This window comes from Rhinolophus hipposideros (genome assembly GCF_964194185.1).
Source record: "Rhinolophus hipposideros genome assembly, chromosome: 11".
Classification (NCBI taxonomy): domain Eukaryota; kingdom Metazoa; phylum Chordata; class Mammalia; order Chiroptera; family Rhinolophidae; genus Rhinolophus; species Rhinolophus hipposideros.
The window spans coordinates 6,506,482-6,528,606 of record NC_138057.1 but is presented as its reverse complement, the minus strand read 5'-3'; the positions used below and the strand labels follow the sequence as shown (position 1 = coordinate 6,528,606).

General features: G+C 35.9%; 1 protein-coding gene across 1 annotated transcript in view; it reads right to left on the bottom strand.

The window, feature by feature from the left end:
- Positions 1-1,679: 1,679 nt before the first annotated feature.
- The window catches only part of LOC308504721 (uncharacterized protein), a gene marked incomplete at its 5' end in the record, with an annotated part of 79,105 nt that continues 58,659 nt past the window's right edge, over positions 1,680-22,125 (bottom strand). Inside the window, 2 exons of the mRNA XM_081065908.1 lie at positions 1,680-4,625; positions 8,595-8,653. Of these exons, the coding sequence (XP_080922034.1) occupies positions 4,569-4,625; positions 8,595-8,653 (116 nt within the window). The 3' untranslated portion in view covers positions 1,680-4,568. The remainder of the gene's footprint in view (positions 4,626-8,594; positions 8,654-22,125) is intronic.

Here is a 22,125-nt window from a genome sequence, read left to right as displayed (position 1 = left end):
TTTTAACAGGCTCACAATCATGTGAGGATTTTTCACAAAAAGTCAAATTCTTGGCAATATTCCTGTTACATTATGAGGCAAAATTAGACTTCTTAATATTATTCCTTGAAAGGTTATCATGCCCTCAGGTGATGCTATTCCTCGTTTCCAGGAACAACACAGTCCTCATGTTTCGCTAACATACTGAAAAGGACAGGCTATGAGTAATGCTATGAAATGCACTTTTTCTAAGACAGCTGGGATCCATTTTGTATTCATTACAGAGCTAAAAAATGGATGCATTGTTTAAAATGATTTTGAAGTATTACAAAACATATCACTTAGTCTATGCTTGAGATACCTACAGCCTACTAAAATTACTGAGGAAGGGCTATTTTAACTTCTGGATTATAGACAGTGTACATTTAATCAACATTTGTATTATAATAATGAATAATGAAAGGCCCCATTTATTACATATCCAACAACTTACAAAAGATGCACTTACATGAGACTACATATCGCTCACTCTTAATAAGCAACCTGTGTGTGCCCTGCCTTGGTAAAATCTATTTTAATGACAGCTGTCATGGGTAAGTATCGCAGATCATCCATCGGGATGATAGCATCACGGTCCTTTCTCTGAGAGGAGCCGGGCAGGCACGAGCACTCTTTTAGACTGTTGATTTCAACAAGACATTCACTTGTTCTTTGGAATTGCTGTGAACATTTCTCATATCAATCCTCAAGAGTGCAGTACTGGGAAAAACATATTTAAACTAATAAAATGGCTTTTTGTTTTAGGCCATTTGGGATTTTAAATGGTTTCTCCTAACGAAGATAATGAATGTCAGTTAAGCTCTCCCTACACATTCTAAAACAAAACACAATCACTCTCATTTGATATTCCACTTTCCAAGTATAATGTTTGGATTAAATTAGTCAATATAATTAGACCAGTCCCTGGTATGTGGTAAGTACTACCTGTTTTCTCTTAGGTTTATCATCATCATCATTATGATAAATAATTTTATGACAGACCAGTAATCAAATGCAAATCATTTTCTGGAGTTATGAATGCCCTCTCTGTTCAGTAATCGAATATATCTGATGAAATAGTCTCGTTCGTGAACTAAACTGACATTCACGTTTTCTGTTCTCCATAATTAAAACATATGTAACTATCAGTTTTTCTACTCTACTCTCTTAAGATATCATCGAATCATAAAATCATAGAATATGGTCATAGATATCATGTAATATTCCATCAGATCTGTTTTTATGGCGCAACTTATGCTGGTAAATATACTGATCAGAACAAAATGGAATCAACCGTGAAAAGTTCATACAGGAAAGTATCTTTTTCATGTTGACTACTTTAATTGGGTTGAAATAAACTATTATTCTTTAGACTTTTGAATTAAAGTTGCTCAGAGAGGCTAGAAAGTATGGAAATACTGAAAATGCCCATAAGAAATAGTTGATTGCTATAACATGTTGAATGTGTTGTTCTTCTCTAGGAATTCATAGTTCAATAAGCTGTGCAAAATTGCAATGAACAGTGTGTATTAAGGCAACATTCCCATCAATCATTGCACATTCATCTGTCACACATTGCCTCAAATAATTCGTGTGTCTAATTTTCATTGAATGAACTTGCACTTTTATCCCAGAATAAGAAATCAAGGGGGATCACTCTATTAAAAGGTATAATATTTCCAGACTCTATGATTATTTGTATTTTATTTTTAATAGAAATCACTTAGCACAAATCTTAAAAACTTTTTTTACCATTTATATATTCCCAGACAAAATAAATATCAAAAAGTAGAAAACAAAAAACAAAACAAAAAAAACCCAGATCCCTTTGTTTTCAAAATATTTTACATTGAAACATTCAGCTGAAAATCAAGTGATTTTTAATCTGTAGATAAAAGACTCTCACATGATATTTAGGATATATTACAAATTTGGATTTAAAATAGATTTTTATTTAACACAGGTCTCACACTGATTCCAATAAAACAGGCACTGTAGAACATGATGTGGAGGGAGGCAATTATGTGATGACTTCTTAATACTTTAAGGGTACAGATCTTTGCCATATCCATCGGTCTGCAATGTTAACCTAGACTGATTCCCATTGATAGATTAGAACATTATTTGCAGTTTCATACACTTTATAATGAACTTTCACAGGAAGGAATTTCAGGAAGTGTCCCACATACAAACAGCTGCACTTTCTGTGGTGTTCACACCAAGGGCACAGGTGGGAACACCCAGATCTAGAATGACCCAAGGGCTTCATAGCTTCGGCTGCCTCTCTGAGGTCAGACAGATTCATGCTCATTCCTGGAGCAGGATCAGTCTTTGACTGTGCTCCTGGCCACTTGGATTGTTGTATTTCCCAAATGAGCGTAAGTCATCTTCCTTATATCTGCCAGTGGCCCCTCAGCCTGCCGGCTGGTTTCCATGAACTGTAGTGACCACAAGCGCTCTTCCCCAGGGACAAACACTCCATGCTCTGACAGCCACGTTGTCCCACAGACATGCAAGTATAATTTGGTACCAGTTAGTATGATACCTCCAGCTTTGTACTTCTTTCTCAGGATTGCCGTGGCTTTTCAGCATCTTTTATGGGACTATATAAATATTAAGATTATTTCTTCCAGTTCTGTGAAAATGCCATTGGTATTTCAATAGGGATTTCATTGATTCTATAGATTGCTTTGGGTAGTATGGACATTTTAAGTGTATTAATTCTTCCTATCCATGAGCATGATACATGTTTCCATTTATTTTATCTCTTCAATACCTTATAATTTTTTTAATAGAAGTGTTTTACTTCCTTTGCTAAATTTATTTCTAAGTATTTTTTGATACAATTGTAAATGGGATTGTTTCCTTAATTTCTCTTTCTCATAATTCACTATTGGTGTATAAAAATGCAACCAATTTCTGAATATAAATTTTGTATCCTGCTACTTTACTAAATTCATTCATCAGTTCTAATAGTTTTTTTGCTGGAAATTTTGGGTTTCTCTCTATATAGTATCATGTCATCTGCAAATAATTACAGTTACTTTTTCCTTTCCAATTTGGATCTTTTGTTTCTTTTTCTTCACTGATTGCTGTGGCTGGGACTTCCAATTCTCTGTTGAATAAAAGTCATGATAGTGGGCATCCTTGTCTTCTTCCTGATCTTATGGGGAATGCTTTTAGCTTTTCCCTATTATGGATGGTATTAGCTGTGGTTTTGTCATACATGGCCTTTATTATGTTGAGATTTGTTTCCTCTATTCCCAATTTGCTGAGTTTTTAATCATAAACGGATGCTAGCTTTTGTCAAATGCTTTTCCTGCATCTATTGATATAATCATATAATTTTTGCATTTCATTTTGTTTATGTGGTGTATCACGTTAATTGAATTGCGGATATTGAACCAACCTTGAATCCCAGGAATAAATGACACTTGATCGTGGTGTATGATCTTGTATTGCTGAACTGCTAATATTTTGTAGAGGATTTTGCATGTATGTTTATCAGGGTTATTGTCCTACAATTTCCTATATTTTAATGTCTTTGGTTTTCGAATCAGGGCAATGGTAGCCTCATAAAATGAATTGAGAGCTTTGCCCTCTCTTGAATTTTTTGAACCGTGTAAGAAGGATTGATGTTAATCCTTCTTGGAATATTGGTAAAATCCACCTGTGAAGCCATCTGGTCCAGGACTTTTGTTTTTTGGGAGCTTGTTGATTACTGATTCACTATTGTTAGTAGTAATTGGTCAGTTCAAATTTTCTTTTTCTGATTCAGTCTTGCAAGATTGTTTCTAGGAATTTATCCATTTCTTCCATATTGTCCAATTTGTTGAAATACAATTATAATATTCTCTTATAATCCTTTGTATTTCTCTGGTGTCAGTTCTCTTTTATTTCTGATTTTCATTTTTTGGGGTCCTCTCATTTTTTCCTTGATGAGTCTGGTAAAGGGTTTATCAATTTTGTTTATCTTTTCAGAAAAACCATCTCTTGGTTTCATTGATCTTTGTATTTTTTTCAGACTGTTTTGTTTATTTCCTCTGTGATCTTTATAATTTCCTGCCTTCTACTCTCTTTGGGATTTGTTTGCTGTTCTTTTTGCAGTTCCTTCAAATATAAGGTTTAAATTGTCACTTTTTGCAGATGACATGATGTGATATATAGGAAACCCTAAAGACTCCAAAAAAAAGATATTAGAAACAATAAACAAATACAGTACAGTTGCTGGCTACAAAATCAATGACCAAAGTCCATTCATATATACTAACAATGAAATCTCAGAAGAAGAAATTTAAAAGTAACAAAAACATTTCATTTGAGCAGAATATTAATTATAGAGATCTGTTGTACAACATTGTACAGCTAGTTAACAATACTGAATTGTACACGCAAAAATTTGTTGAGAATAGATCTCACGTTTAGTGTTCTGATAAAATAAATAAATAAATAATGAATGAATAAATAAATAAAAGTAGAGTAAGAGATAAGGGGACAAAAACAAGTAATTTGGCAGTGTTACGTATTCAATGATACATTCATTCAAGTCTTCAGTATTCCTGATTGAATATCTTCTCTGTGTGAAGCTCAGTGCTAGTAGCAGGAAACTAAAACAAATGAATAAAAGAACAGGAACACCTCTGATTAAATTTATTTTGATCTAAAAAAATAAAAAAAATTTAACTGGCAGTTTTTATTTTTCAAAACTAAAAAATTAGTGAGAAAAGTAGCACTGTTCTTTTTTCATTTTTTCCATCCTTTTTAATATTTGGTTTAATAAAAATCATATGGATTAAAAGAAATCATGCTAACAAGTGATGGAAGTGAAAATGTTGACATTCAATATTATTCAGCTTCAGCTTCAGGTGTACAGTGCAGTGGTCAGGCAAGTACACAGTCCATGAAGCGGTCTCCCTAATAAGCGTCCATTGGGTACCCTACAAAATCTTTACAACATTATTGATTATAGTCCCCAAACTGTCTTTTGTATTCTCTTGGCAATATTATGACTTTCTAATCCCATTCCCTCCCATCTAGAAACATGAGGTTTTTCCTCTATATCTCTGAGTCTATTTTTGTTTTGTTTGCTCATTTATTCTGTTCTATTAAGTTGCACATATAAGTGAGATCATATAGTATTTGATCTTTCTCTGTCTGACCTATTTCACTTAGCATAAGCTCTCGGTCCATCCGTATTGTTGCAAACGGTAAGATTTCATTATTCTTTATGGCCAAGTAGTAGTTTGGGAGAGGGGAGTTACCACTTTGTGAGGGGTGTAAGTTTTTTGTACACCTGAAACTAATGAAAGAAAGAAACGAAGAAAGAAACAAAGAAAGAAAGAAAGAAAGAAACGAAGGAAGAAAGAAACAAAGAAACAAAGAAACAAAGAAAGAAAATGTTGAAGTAGGAATCCCAGAAAATTCCTCTACAAAAAAAAAAAAAATTGAAAAAAATTATAAAAGTTAACAAAAGCAATCCATGGAAATATGCAAGAAAATGACTGAATCACAGTACAAACAGTGATATCGTATCCTTTTCATTTACCCTGTTCCAATAACTCTCTCTCTAAAAGTCTGCAGTAGTCTGCAGCCAGCAGGAGGGGCAGAACTGGGTTCAAGTTCTATCAGAGCCTCGTTCCCAGAAAACTATCATCATTTGGCCTGTTTGGTGGTTCTCTGAAAGATCCTACTTACAAAGATGTCTTTATTTGAGCTAAGTTGGAACTTACATAGTATGTGTGAAAATCCTTATCCTCAGAAGCATTTGTCAAAACATTTAAAGGCATTTATTTAACTTAGTAGCTACCTGAGGTGGTAGATAACAGCAGGGGCAAACAATGGCATAATCAAGAAGCTTAAAACAAAATGTTGGGGAATGGAATGTTAATAAAGATTTTGAAAAGCTCATATATATTTCTGAGAGTCTAGAAGACTACATACATGCATAGAGCTGTGCACAAACCCATGGCTGAGACCATGCTCAGGAAACATACGTCACCTCTAAGTGAACATGAGGTTTGGTATAAGAAGTAAAAGCCACTGCAGACTTGTAATCTACCTGACTAACTGTTGAAGGAATGTCCTGACACACACAGAGCAAAGATGGGAGACTTAGAGATTCCAGGTATTGAAGAAAATTTCTGAAGAGACTTCAACTGCTACAGATCACAAGAAACACAGGCTCTATGGAATTAGCTTTGAAAAGTCACTAAACAAATAAATTTCAAGAATGACTACTGTGGAGGGGAGAGATTCTGATTTCTAAAGTTGCCACATAATTTTATTTAAAATGTTCAATATTCAACAACAACAAAAAGCTGCACAAAGAAAAAAAAACAAGAAAGTAAGGCCCACATGCAGGAAAAAGTGTTATCAATAGAAACTGCTCCTAAGGAAGCAGATGTTGGTCTTCCTAGGCAATGCCTTTAAATCAGCTGTTTCAAATATGGTCAAAGAAGTTGGTATCGATGAAAGGATATCTAAGGAACAAAGGAAAGTACAAGAACAATATTTCACTAAACAGAGAATCAATAAAAGGATATACATTAAAATGGAACCAAATAGGGGCCGGCCCGGTGGCGCAGGCGGTTAGAGCTCCGTGCTCCTAACTCCGAAGGCTGCGGGTTCGATTCCCACATGGGCCAGTGGGCTCTCAACAAAAACAAAACAAAACAAAAAAAAAATGGAACCAAATAGAAACTCAAGAGTTGAAAAGCACAATAACTGAAACTAAACTTTCATTAGAGGGGTTCAACATCAGATTTGAGCAGGTGAAAGAATGAACAAACTGTACGATGTCCATTGAAAGTTTGCAGTGTGAGAAACAGAAAGAAAAATTAGTGATAAAAAATAATTATAATTATGGGATAGCATCACGTTTACAAATATATATATATATATATATATATATATATATATATATATATGTATATGTATATGTATAGAAAATGAGAGTCCCAGACAGAGAAAAGAAAGAGATTGAAAGACTATTTAAAGAAATAATGGCCAAGAAGTCTCCAAATTTGATGAAAAGCATTAATCTACACATCCAAAAAAGTCAACACTTCAAGCGAGATAAACTTGAAGTAAGACAGCCACACGTGGAAACATGATAATCAAACTGTCAAAAAGACAGACAGACAATCTTGAAAGCAGCAAGAAAGAAGTGACTCATCATGTACAATATCAGCAACAGCTGATTACTAATCAGAAACTATGAAGGACAGGAGGCAGTGGGATGACATATTCTAAGTGCTGAAAGGAAAAGGTTGTCAACCAAGAATGCTATGCCCAGCAAAAATGTGAAAATTAAAACTTTCATAAATAAATAAAAACACAATGCGTCAAACGCAAAACTTCCCTACATGAAATAATATGAAAAGTAGTTCAGCAAATCTACAGACAGAAAGTAGATTAGTGGTTGCTTGAGGTTTGGGAGGGGGAAATGGCATATGGGAAGGTAAAGTTTACAGTTGCTTTTTAAGGTGATTTAAAAAATGCTATAAATTGACTGTGGTGATGTTTGTACATATTTGTGAATAAACTTTACAAAAATAATTGAATTTTACACTTTAAATGGGTGAATGGCATTACACGAAGTGAATCTCAATAGAGCTGTTTTTAAAAAATGAGAGAGGATGAAATCAGTACAGGAAAATAGAGAAGATTAAGGGGCCAAGGATGAAAACTGGGGATCAGCCATGTGAAAGGACAACAGAGAGAAAATGACTCCATGAAGATAGCAGCAAGGGAAGGACAGGGCTAGTGGAGGGTGTCACAGACACTTAACAGAAATGTTCCAGAAGAAAAAGAGAAGTAGAGGCAAGTGATACAGAAAAGTCAAGTAAGGAAAGGATTAGACAACACCCAATGCATTTGATTATAATCAAGTCTCTGATAATAAGATCACAGGCAAATGGGGAGAGAAACCAAGGCATCATGCAGATGTTGCAGGTATGACTGAGAAGTGTTGAAATATTTGACAAAGAATAGAATTTTTAAATGTCTTCTGAGCAACCTGAATATCATAGGTACTCAAAATATTTATGCAGGGTAATTTTAAGGATATTCAGTTGATTCATCAAAAAATGTCTTAATTCAACCGTGCTGGGGTTCCTGAAAAATAATGTTGATACTTAGCATTAAGTCTTCTATTTTTATTGCAATACAAGTAGAGGCAAAGTTTTATATTATTGTAGGGTTATTACTGGAAAGTTAACTAAAGCACCTACTTGAAATAAACAAAGATATTTTTATCTTCAATTGTCTTTACATTCTATAATGAAAAGTTTGCTTTACCTTCTCACCAATGTCAGCTTTTAAAGAAGTGTTTTCTGACACTGAAGGACATCAAAAATCTCAGAAGTAAATTTAGAGCTACAATTTAGTAAATTTGTAGGATCACAGAATCCGCACATACCGTCATGCCACCTTTGCTCTGCTGTTCATCTCTATTTCTACAAATTCTCTGAATGCATCTGATCCTTTTCTGTTCCTACTTTTCCATGTTAACACAGAGACACTTAAGCCTTTATAAATTCATTGTAAAATAAACAGGTATTAAAAACTGAACTCACCCGAACTATGTTCATTTTCTGCTGGTCCTGGAAGATGGTAAGAAACTGCGAAGGTTCCACTGGGGAAGAGGAAACAGAAATGGAGTCATGAGAAACCTGGTCTTCCTTACAACTTTTATATTCTCCTGCCTAGAAATCTTATATCACCAACTGAAGGAAAAGCTTCCCTGTGGGAGCGCGTTCCTTTGACATTCTTGAACAGGAAGGAACAGGAAGAAGCACACAGAGGGAGCACCACTTGTTCATGCGCATCTCTGGTATGATTATGTGGGCTACACCTTGCATTTTCACCGAGTGAGGTTAACTGCTTTTTGTCAAGGAATTCACTATTGATGCCCCCTTCTGACTAATTTTTTTTAAAAAATTTAAAATGTAAGTAAAACAGAGGATTGGTCAAACAAAATTCAGGCCCGCCAGAGGTCCCCTTACCTTCATTAACATGAATGGCAAAAAAAACTCTGGCTGGATTGTTAATCACCTTCTTATTGTCTTTACACCTTGAGTTAGAGTTTCCCCAGAAAACTGAAATAAAGATGGGATACTCGATGCAAGAAATATGTTTTTTAACTTTTTGTTCTAAATTGGTTGCAGTTTCTAAAAGACATCTTTTGATAATATGTTTATAGTACTTACCTGGGTGAGTAAACAGCCCTGTGCTGCTCCTTTGGTTCTGCCCTGGGTGACTCTACAAAAATCATTCATTTCGGACCTAATATTTTTGGGCTTCCAAGTGTCCGACATAGAAAACCCTTATTCTACTTGTTAGAATTAACTCTATGTTTTGGAAAGAGGGAGCATGAGCGTCACTCTAGATACCACATGAGGTGATGGACATAGTGTGAGAGCAGCTCAGAATCAGGAAAGAGTGAGGGCAGAACACAGGAAACGCACTCTTTAGGGTCTCGTCAGCTCTGGCTGCTTACACCCTCCCTGGACATCAGTCCTCACCAGCCATCCAGTCAGGTGCCTTTTCCTGTGCAGCCTGACAGGCACCCATCCCATCAACCCCAGGTTACTACCTTCCGCAAGTTTGTCCACAGGCTCCACTGTCACACAGTCTGTGATGGCTTCTGGGTGTGGTGACATCCCCAAGTCTCACTCAGGCTACCCAGGGAGCAAATCAGGACCTGCTCCTTTCTAGACACTTCTGCCTCTACTCTAAAGCTCTGGTGAGGAGTCTGTCAGAAGAGCTGTTCCTCCAAGTGGCAGCTATTCCTGGGGTTCTTCCCTCTTTCCTGACTTGAAAGAGTTACTTTGCTCCAGAGGGGCTGGGACCTGAGCCTGAGAAACAAATTCAGTTCAGTTGAAACCTTCATCTAACACTCAAAACCTGACGCTTTTGGAATTCACGAAAACTGGACTCTGCAGCACTGTACCCATCACCTGAATGCAGCTGCTCCACCGGAAGTGTGGCTAGTGCCACGAGTCAAAATAGGATTTTGAATGCACTGAATTAAATACACCAGTAAAATTAACTTCACCTCCTTTCTTTTTACTGCAGACTGGGCCTCGGGATGGAGACGCCTGGACAGTGCAGGAAGGTGCAAGAGCCTCACAGTCCGCCCAGGGGCTCTGGAGAAAACCCACACATCCCAGGATGTGTTTACCACCTGGGAAGATTCTGCCTGCATTTACTTCACAATCATCTCTGGGAATTTGAGGACAGGCTACCTTGCGAAGTGCTCCAAAGTTTGCTACTCTGGGTTTGGGGCAGGGAGGACATTAGGAAGAGCAAGAGATGGGGAGGAAAATCTGTATTTGCGCCCTCCTCTCTCACCTACCAGCTTGTGCCCCTGGGGTATGTCAGTGCACCCCACGAAAGTCCTTTCACTTTGGGAAATGGCATGTGTACACAGACCAGCAAGCTTGTGGTGAGGGTTAAATGAAATAAACGAAGCGAACAGTGTCTTTTGCTAGCAACTTACACAGTGATTACAAGGATTTGACAAAATGTTTTGCAGACGACACCTTATCTAATTCTCAGAATAACTATGCTAACTACTATGAGTAGCCTGACAGTAAAGGTACATTCCACTCCCGCCGCCTGCACCCCGCACCGGCCTCACTGAGCACCTTCTCCCGCCAGGGCTCAGGCCCAGCGCGCCGCGGGGGCCGGCAGGGTGAACTCCCCCCTTCACCACCACCCCCCCCACACACACACTGGGCTGGGGAGGAGGGGTACTGACTGGCGGTCCCCGGGACCTCCCCTTCCCGTACCCCAGGCAGCAGCCTACCTATCCTGCAAGGGTTCACTGCTCTCATCCCGGGTCCGCATCCTCCGCGCTGGCGCAGGCGGAGCAGCTAGGAGATCGTGTCCCTCGCAGAGCGGAGAGCAGACGGGAGGCGGCGGACTACTGTGCACATGCGCAGAGTGAGACCCATTCCCAAAGGGCTGCGCAATAGGCCCACACTGGGAAGACTGCGTTTCCCATGAAACTCTGACAGCAGGAAATTATTTTTTAAGCGTTTCCGCCTTATTAGCCAGTTAGAGGACATGAAATTGGACCTGATTCCTGGAAAATGTTCCATGATCTCCTGGGATTAGACTTTAATGTTAGGACCTAACATATTGCAAATGGGGTCTGACAATCTCATGTTTTCAAAGTGAGGTAGAGAAAATTTAATCGTCAACTATATGTGAGCAATGAAAGGACATGTCACAACCAACCCATGTGAAATGTAATGTGCTTATAGATGTGTCTCCCTCCCTGTCACTTGGAGTCTTTTTGCTATTATTAATATACAGGTTAATTATCTGTATAAAAGAACAAATTTAAAACTCATATTACTAATAGCAACCTGTGACCACATAATAATGTGTTATTTTTGTAATCAGTACCTTATTAGATTGCCAGGTTTGTGTTCGAAAGAGAAGTGCTGTGTTTCCCCGAAAATAAGACCTAGCAGGACAATCAGCTCTAATGCGTCTTTTGGAGCAAAACTTAATATAAGACCCGGTATTATATTATGTTATATTATTATATTATGTTATATTATATTATAATATTATGTTATATTATAATATTAGTATAGTATAGTATAGTAGACCAGGTCTTACATTATAGTAAAATAAGACTGGGTCTTATGTTAAGTTTTGCTCCAAAAGACATATTAGAGCTGACTGTTCGGCTAAGTCTTATTTTCGGGGAAATAGGGTATTCAGCAACATAACTTGGTAAAGTATAAAATACAAATGTATGTAATAAATGAATAAATAGTAGATAGAAAACTGAATAAATAAAACAATGTTTGAATGAATGGAATAAATGAATGAAAAGTAACTCCCTGAATAAGCCAGCACAGGAAAACTTGAAAAATAGAGTATTTAAAAAGAAATATGTACAGTATGAAGTAAAAGGTCATAGTAGTATGGTCTACTGACTTGGGTTTGGGAGAACATTTTCTAAAACAATGTTAATTGAACGTGGTTTAGGGATGCAATTTACAACCAATTGAAATTTATTTTCATGGGAAGATTTGAAAAACACAGTTACTTGCATAACATCTTGTCATGAGAGAGTGTTACGAGTAAGAGGTTGAGGATAAATGACAGTGTGGACAATAAAAGAAATGCTAAAGACACGCACGATTTTTATTCCACTTGTATAATGCAAAAGTGGCTTCATAAAAGGAGAGTTATTGTCTTTGTGGTTGTTAGAATATCAGCATGGAAGAGATGCACATGAGACATTGTAGTTATATATGTGTGTGTATGTATATAAACATATATAAATACATATATATATATATATACAATTATGAGTTTTTATCAAAACCACAGTTTTAAAATTGTGTAGAATACTTCTACTTACCATTGAACATCACAATGCACATCTTAATAAAGCTGCCAATTATGTAAATTTCTCCATGGTATATTATGACCTTGTGTATAAACAGAAGATATATGAATACAAAAAGTTATTAACATATCTGTCATATTGAAATACATAGAAAATGGTTTTGGGGGTCACTTTCATCCTCATGGATACAGTAAAGCCATGAAGAACTCCTTCTGTGCTTGTGGGTATCTCAAGACTGCTCATAGGGGCTATAGGAGAATACCGTCCATCAGAAAGAGGAAAAATAAGAAGAATTCCTCAATATTAAAATTAGGGGCAAAATATTCTAAATTGTGAATTACTAACATATAATTCATATTACCTACCAAGAGAATACCTGAACATAAAATATAAAGTTCGATTTTTATTAATGTGCATTAAATTAGATTTTTTTGGCTAGAAGAAAAAATAATGTACTTTTATGAATTTTTATCTTTATCACTTAAGGAAAATGAAATGCCCTAGTCAAGCAAAATGTGGCTCATTTTAGTATTAAGAGAAAGAAAGCATTGCAGTATTTAAATGTGAAGGCTCTATTACAAGTGTAATGTTATTCCTTTATCTAGTAACATTAATTTCACAATACTTTGTTTTATATTTTCTTTATGTATTTATGTGAGAGGCAAGTGCATTCTGGAGCATACAGTAAAAGATCTCAAGGATTAAAACAAGGAAATGAGAAGATATCAATCCTACTTCCTAAAGAAATATATAATTCTCTTTAAAACCAGAACAACTGAATTTCAGAATTAAAACATAAAATTTAATTAGAAACTCTTTTTTCAATGTTGTCTCCAAAAAACTAAACACTTGAACTATACTAATGTAAGCTCCCTAAATGATCTGTTATTATCTATTAGTTATGCTGTAAGATATTGTAAATTACACAGAAATTAACCCTTTGCTAACTTAAAATAATTAATACTTAAAATCATTTATTCAAAAGAAGTAAGTGATTTTGCAAACCAACAACTTTGCTTCATTAAGAAAATTTTTAAGTCAGGTTAAAAGAAATTCCTTAAATGCTCTGCCAATGAGAATAAAAGAGTTTAAATTCAAATGAAGAAAAGAAATATTTATAAAACTTACCTCATTTTAATTTGTTCTCATTCATAACCATTGCTTTCATCTGTACAATGAAATGGTTTGCCATGTACAAAATATGTGATTGACATCATCTACAGATGATGAACTTCCTTAATCTTCAGAATAATTTTTAAATAAAAAGGAACAGGGCAACACCCATAGTTGAGTCCATGTGTTTGTTGACTTGACAGAAAAGAACTCACATGAAGAAGCAAACGAGAGCTGTCATTATTGTTTTCCAACACAGTGCTTTAAACACACACACACACACACAATAACAGAAAGAAAAACCACTAGAGCACAAAAGCAAGCGAATGTATGAGGTTTACAGGAATGGCAGGTCACTCCCATGTAACCTGTGTCTGCACAGTCCCAGGAGAAGGTGGCCCAGGACTGGAAATATTCACTCCCATTTTATACATCATTTAAGATGACATTCTGGTAAATGTGCCAGTCTCATGAGATTTGTCAATAGGAGTTCACTCCTGAAAGATGCAATTTGTCATAACGTGTTGAGAAATAAGTTTTCTGAAAATGCAAGAATGAAGGCCAGATTGCCCAAACTTGCTACCAGCCTTCTCTTCCAGGCATGCAAAAATGTATGTTTTTCATAGATTATATTATACCTGTACTTTGAGAAACATGCTTGGAATCACCCATAATCAAGGTAAATAAAAAAAAAAAGAAATGGGGGGAGTAGGTGACTTGAGACAAATGTTGTTTGGTGGAGTGAAGGAGATCTAGCTGGCACGAAAGAGGGAATGAATATTCTTGTTCACTGCTATATAAAGGAGACTAGCTCAGGGCCTGGAAAACAGTTGGTATTAAATTCGTGATGAATTAAATTATATTGAGTTTCTTTTGCTAATGCTAAGCAATGAAGAAGATACGGTTTTATTTAAGACACAGGGAAAAGCTTGCCAACTATATTAATAGTTAGATAATGCTATGAGATACATGTCACTGAATTTGCTGAACCAGAGCTGGTCTACAGTTGCCAGGCAAGCAGGGAACACCCATCTGGGGTACAGGTGGTCTGAGAATGATGGGTGGGCACACACAGAAAATTGTTGCAGCAGGAGCCCACTCATCAGGTGGTGAAGTCTAAGAGGGCCACAGTCATGTGGTCACTGGGCTGCAGCAGGATCTGAAAGCTTGTTAAGGGACTCTGTGTTCTGGCATCGCTGGGGAAAAACACGTCTCTAGAAGTGGTGCACCAGAATCAAGAAGAAAACAAAATGGAAGCACCAAACCCTGGAAAAGAAGTCTCTTCCTCTTACAGTGTCCTTCCAGCAATGTCCCTCTACGGACAGGCTCAGCATCATGCTTGCTTAAAAGATCCAGTCCATTATCACAAAGCAGATAATGAACAGGTGGATTTGGAGCTGAGAGGTAATAAATAAATTGATAACTGGTATCATAATGATATGATTGTAATAAAAGTGAAATGGGCCATTGTTACTAAATAACAACAGAATAAAAAACACGAACCAGGATTGCCTCAGCAGAATCAGGATGTGCAGGCACCCCAATTATAGTGCACTATTACAAGAGTCATGATTATATTTTGGTTCATGACAGTTTCCAGAATATGGTTTAATTATTGTAAGAGTGGTCTGCTTACAAAAAATAGCATTGTTTATTGCATACTCTCAAGTGTCTCATTTTACTTTTTCACTTCTCAGGCTGAGCTTTCTTGTGGACTATTCATTAACAGTAGTTCTGCTGCAGCATGTTGTTCACAGATTTCTGCACTTTTGATTATTTATAACTGCTATTAGGCTAGCTGAAACATTTAGCATTCACTTTTGTGAAATCTTTTGCTATCCAGCAACGCACTTGCACAACAGGTTGGGGATACTACCTTATTTTGGTCAGTATTCTAACCTCCTCCTTCTGTGAACATCAGGCCCTGGTCCCTATGATAACAATATACTGAAATCGTACCTTGGTGGCCCATTTCTGGTACAATGACATAGAATGACAGCGTGTATTTAAAAACTCACCAGATTCCTCAATAATAACAGAGGCTTTCAAGCAATAGGTGTTCTCTTTACCACTTACAGTTCATCTTAAAGGCCAGTAATGAACAATTTTCTGCCACTTTACTATAAAGATTTTGGAGCATCTCTTCTATGTGGACAGATTTGACCCTTTCTTGGTTCTTTTTGTTGAATTTAGTAGCTAACATTTTTATCTTTTCCTTTTTTTAATGTTTCACAAGTTCCCATTGTAGCTATTGGATTTGGTTTACTTTTATTTCTAACAGAAATACATCATTCATTTAACAGTTTAAGGCATGCGGCAAAAATTTCCACCTGGAGAAAGTGAGATTCACAGAAAAAAATATAGTTATTCCGGAAATATATTTATTGTTTTACACTGCTTTTACTACTTAATCCTAATGTTCTTCACTACCTACTGCTATAAAATAGAAGTCCTTTATTTAAAAAATACAGTGTTTCTTTTAAATATGTCCAATTTATCAACTTTTAAAACAAATTGAACTGTGTCTGTTGCCATGTGAAGTAACAAAATGATCAATGCATAAATAATATTTTGAGCCTCATATTTTGAACAATTTGCTTTAATAGAACATTAAACCCGAGACCTTAATGTTTCAAAAAGGTAACTATGTTTCAATGTGCTCAGTAATAATTTTACATATGATGCAGACTTTTCTTGTCTCAGACAAATATGTCAAGAATAGAAAGCCTCAGTAATTAAAAGAAAAAGCACACTCACTTTTATAACTCTTCTCAGGAAGCAAACCAGTCTGAATGATACTGGAGTTAAAATGATGTTGAATCTTCATTTCCTGATATTCACAATCTGCCAGTAATTGACAACATAATGGCAAAGAGCATAATATATAAATCCAAAGTTCATGAAATTATTATTAATTTGATAAAAAAAACTTATTGAGTTATCCCTACATCCCAGGATACAAATATTATTGCAATATAAGAATTATTTAACTATTTACATTTTAAACAATTGGAAAAAATACTTTATGTAAAAAATTCATCACAAGTTATAAAAAAGCAATCTTCCAATGCTAATATTAATAAAACATATGTGTGATCTGAAAAAAAATTTTAAGTAAATTTTCACAGTGTGAAATTTACTTCAGGATTTTTAGCATTAAAAAATTACAAATGATTAAAATACATATGGATGAAAATAACTCATTTAAATAAATGCCTTGTAATTTAGTATTTGATTAAGTAAATGCATTGTGATTTGATTTTTTGTTAATATCACTCTTTCCCTCAAATACTTTTCTTTACACACAAAGGCATTTTATAATTTTTAAGTATTCTTATATTTTCATCTTTTATATTGTTCAGTTTGACCAATACAACTCTAAGAGCCTGCAATTAAGTTTTATATTGTAGTTCAGAGACGAATAGAAGAAAACTCCACATTTCACTGATATAATTTTAGAACTAATATTTTCTGATTTGGGTCAAATTAATGCCGTATAGCTGCTTAAAATTCTGATATCATCACTGACCATCCTAAGAAGCTCATGGTAATGAAGGAAAAGTACTTTTTATTTTATGTTAATTTTATGGCTTCAGTGGAACCTTTAAAATTTAACTTTCTTTTTTTAAACATAAATTCTTTTTTACAGTTTTATCGAGATATAATTGGCATATAATAAAATGCTATGTAAGTTTAACGTGTACAAAGTGATAATTTGATATATATATATATACATTGTGAAATTATTACCACAATAAGGTTAGTTACCACATCCGTGACCTCACGTAGTTATCATTTTATGTTTGTGTCGTGAGAACATTTACAATCTACTAAATTTCAACATTGAAAATAATCAAATGTCCATTTCTTTTTACTCACAGAGTAGTCTTTAATGGTAATTTTTTTCATTCTTTTCACCATTTGCTACGTCCTAATATTCTGGTGGGTACTTTCATTTTGAGGAATTAAGATATTAATGTCAAAGGATAATTCTTAGTATGATATTTGACAAAATTGCTTTATACAAAAAAATATTATACAAGTTAGTGTGAATTTCCCTTGGAAGGTTCAGTTCAGTCTTCAGAACAATCTATTTGGAAATATGCACAAACACACTCAAGGAGATTTAACATACTTTTTAGAGCAATGAGAATACCTAGTACATTTTCAGTTTATACACTTAACAAGTTCTAAATACATCTGCTTTGTAATTTCATTTCTCATTTTAAATCCATATACATCCTAACTTCTTTCTCTTTACAACTTCCTATATTCCTAACTCCAGATGTTATTTTATATCCTATGAATACTAACTTTTGTTCTTATTGTTCCCAATGAATCATGGTGTCTTCTCACAGTGTTTTGTTTTGAAAGACCAATCCTCAGGTTTCTAGAAACATAGGAAAGCAGCTTTCCTGTGCAAAAATTTTGTAATGTCTCTGTCTATTCATTCAGGCTGTCATGACAACAGCTCTGGCTCTTAAAGTGAAATTCCAATGTAGGCTCATCTCCATTGGCAACAAGGCAGTGCATCTCATCTTAATACAGCAGAGGGCTTGGGGAGTATCAATAACCTCCAGATAGATTCCTTGGGCATCACAGACAGGTAAGGCCTATCACATGTCTTTATTATGGCATGCTTGTTTTCAAATTTTTGATACTATACAAAAATGAAAAATACACAACATATCTTTCCTCTGTCTGTCTCTCTCCTTCATTCTCCTTCTCCTCTTTTTCTGTTCTCTCTATCATTGACCATGAAATATTTAGGAAATACTAATGTTTATATTAAATCCAGAAAATTGCTTCTCTAAATTCTTTTCAGCTTTTCCCCAATGGTTATATTTCACATAACTTTAGTTTTACATAACAATATCAGTGGTTTCAGTACATGTGTGTGTAACCCTTCCTGCCGTTTGATCCTGTAACCACTACCAGTTTCAATACACAACCGTTCCATCACCACAAAGGTCTCTCCCACGCTGCCCCTCTCTTTTTCCCACCACCTCTAGCTCCTAGAAACCACTAGCTTGTTTTCCATCACTATAATTTTCTCACTTTAAGAATTTTATATAAATGGACTCATGCAATGTGTGGTCTTTAGACACTAGCTCTTTACTCAGCATTAAATTTTTAAGATTCATCCAAGATGTTGCACCTACCAAAAGTTTGTTTGTTTAAGGCTGAGTAGTACCCCTTGGTATGCATAAACCATAGTGTGCTTAATAACTCACCCATTAAAGGACATTTTGGGTCTTTCCAGTTTTGGGAAAATGCAACTGAAGTTGTTATGTACAGGTTTTTGAATGAATATAACTCTCAGTTTCTCTAAGGTAAATGCCAGGAGTGCAATTACCAAGTCATATGATAAACGTATGTCAAACACTTTTTTAGAATGGCTGTACCATTTTACACTCCCATCAAGAATGTATGAGAGCCCAGATTTTGTACATCACTACCATTATTTGTGCTGTCATTATTATTTATATTAGTTGTTCTTGTAGATGTGTAGTGACATTCACTGAGGTCTAATTTGCATTTTCCTAATGGCTACCTGGAGCCCCTATTTATGTGTTCGTTTATTTGCCTTCCATATATTTTCCTTAGCAAAATGTATGTTCATGTTCATTGTCCATTTTCTAATTGGGTTACTTGTTTTTCTATTGCTGAGTTTTGAGAGTTTCCTTTTACGTTCTAGATACAAGCCCTTTGTCAAATATGTGGGTGGCAATTATGTTTCCTAGTTGAGAGCATGTATTTTCATCCTTTTAAACAAGCTGTTTGCAGGGCAAAATTTTTATAATTTTGATAAAGTCCAATTTGTCATTTTTTTCTCATCAACAAAGTTCATGAGACTGGCATATTTACCAGAATGCCATATCGTCTGATATATAAAATGGTAAAAAAATAAATAAATAACAAGTATTATAGGCCCATTGTGTGTGCCACATACTATTGTAAACATTTTTTTAATCTAACTCTCATGACACTATTACAAGTTAGAAACTCATACCATCCCATGTTAAAAATAAGGAAAAAGAGGCACAGAAAGATTAAGAAAAGTGCCATAGTTAGGATTTAAACTCAGGGAGTCTGACACCAGCTTAGAGTGTCAGAAAAAAAAGAAATTTTATTTATTGCAATGAAAAATATACGATCCACAGTGCTAGAGAGATGACGCTCTGGTCCATACAGTCTTTCTTTGTTAAGATAGCAACATGGAGGCTAAACTGTAATCAGAAGAATCCTTGGGGAGCAAAGATGTAGTCTATTTGCCCAATATTTAAAATGTTTAGCTGGCACCTGAGGGATGCTGGGCCAGGGTGCACACCACCCTCGTCACAGATTCATTGGGCACTAACAACATTAGTTTGAGACCAACATTGTTTGAATGGTGCTCCTTTGCCTCATGTACAATGCCATCACTAGGGTTACAGCCAGGCCACACTGGCCTAGGATTAATTTCTCTAAATTTTCTAATCATTGGGAAAATTTTCTAATCACTGGGAAAATGATATTTCTGTGATTTCCAAATACCTAGTCACTGATGACCATCTCAGTACAAGGTTCATATGCTATCCAATAAAGGAAAAGCATATTCTGAAGAACGAATGATATTTTAACGTATTGGGTGGCACTCCCTAGTTATTCCTTCTGGAATATTTATTATTCTGTAGTTTGTCCTTTTGGCTGAATCCCATAAATCAAAAGGGGGTTTTGACATTTTTATTTTTTTTTCTCTTGTAACTGTGTTGTTCCACAATTCTTGTCATCTAAGTCATTTATTCTATCTTCCATCTGCTCTACTCTACTACAGATGCTCTCTACTGTATTCTTCACCTCATTTATTGAATTCTTCAGCTCCAGAATTTATTTGGTTATTTTTTATGATTTCCATCTCTTTTGTAAAAGAACTCATGTGTTCATGTATCCTTTTCCTAATGTAATTGAACTGCGTTTCTGAATTTTCTTGTAGCATGTTGAGTTTCTTCAATACACCATTTTTTAAATTCTCTGTCATCTAGATTATAGCATTCTATGTCTTTGGTTCATTTGTTGGGACTTATTGATATCTTTAGCAGTGACGTATTTCCTTGATTTTTAAAGTTTCTTGTATTTTTGCATTGATGCGTTTGCATTTGATGTATCATTACCGGTTATCTTCAGATGGGGTACTGTTCCTTGGTATGACTTCTCTGGGGTTTTCTAGGCTTATTATAGACTCTTCTTGTGGCAGAATTCCTAATCTTTATGTTTTCTGTTATTCTTATAATTCACCAGGCTGGCTGCAGGAAACCTCTTTTGTTATCCAGAAGATGGCACTGTAGCTCCAGCTTGAGGTTTCTTCCTTGCCTACAGAAGAAACCTCTGTAGGCACTTTGTTTGTTTTCCTGTGAGCACTTTGATGTGCTCACACTACCTGACCTGCTCTCACTACCTCACTTAAAGAGAGTACATAAGAATTCTGCTGCAGAGTTAGGGGAGGTGTGGGTTCAGCATCTGGGTACCTGCAGACCAATGGAGAAATCTTCCAGTGGGGTACTCTCACAGGCTTGTGGGTGGACCTCCTGCTGATGTCCTGAAGCAAACAGTAAGAGCCACGTTCCTTTAAGTTCCTTTAATGCTCTTTGATATTTTTATGGGCTCCTTCCCTTTCTCTTCCTTTCCCCCAGTCATGAAAGACCCGCCTCAGAAATCAGGGTGCTGCTAAAGAGAAATGGGTTTCTCTGGCCATGACCCACATAAGTGTGATAGCTGGGCAGTTACGCACCATTTTCTACCTTCTCCACTGGAGAGGTCACCACTTTCACCTCCTCCATGAAAGAAGTAACCACTGCTGCTGCAGAACTGTTTAGCTCCATGGAGTGGAAGGCAAGTGTCTCTAGTGAGTTCCTACCTTTCTTCTGCATCCAAACTTACCTCTATTCCACTCCAGCGGCATGCTGGAATATCCCCTCAGGCAGATTGGACTTCTCTCTACAAATTCTTTCTTGCCCATGGGTATCTGCCCAGTTATCCTACCACTGAACCAACTATGGTGGGTGGGGCAGGTTTGCTGACTAACTTTGATTTGCATTCCTTAACAAAGTTTTATTGTTTATTTTCAGATGTACAGTGAGCAAGAGTGCCCCAGCTCCTTTTACATGGAGGGCTGAAGAACTTATTTTAATGTGTGGATATCTAATTAGTTGTTAAATGAAGGGGAGAGGAAGGAGGAATAACTTACACTGCCAAGATACTATCCTCACTTTCATATTTGACATTGTAGAAACCTTTCAGGCCCTCCCGAGGCTGGCTCATCCAGAAGAATGCCTTTGATATGCAAACTAACCAATCCAGAGCCATACACGCTGTGGCCTATATTCGGCCTTTACACCCCAGTATTAAGATTTTCTGGCACTGAGTCACCCAGGGCCAGGTTCTTGGCAACTAGGGACCACTCCTATAGCCCAAGGCCTGACAAAACTTCACAACATATAACTATAATTTCAGATGGATCAAGGACATTTCTGAAAGAAAACATTGGAGACTGTCTTCTTGACTTTGGGTTGGCAAAGTTTTTCTGGTCAGAGAAAGTTATAATAATAATAAATAGTAAATGAGACAACACTCATTTC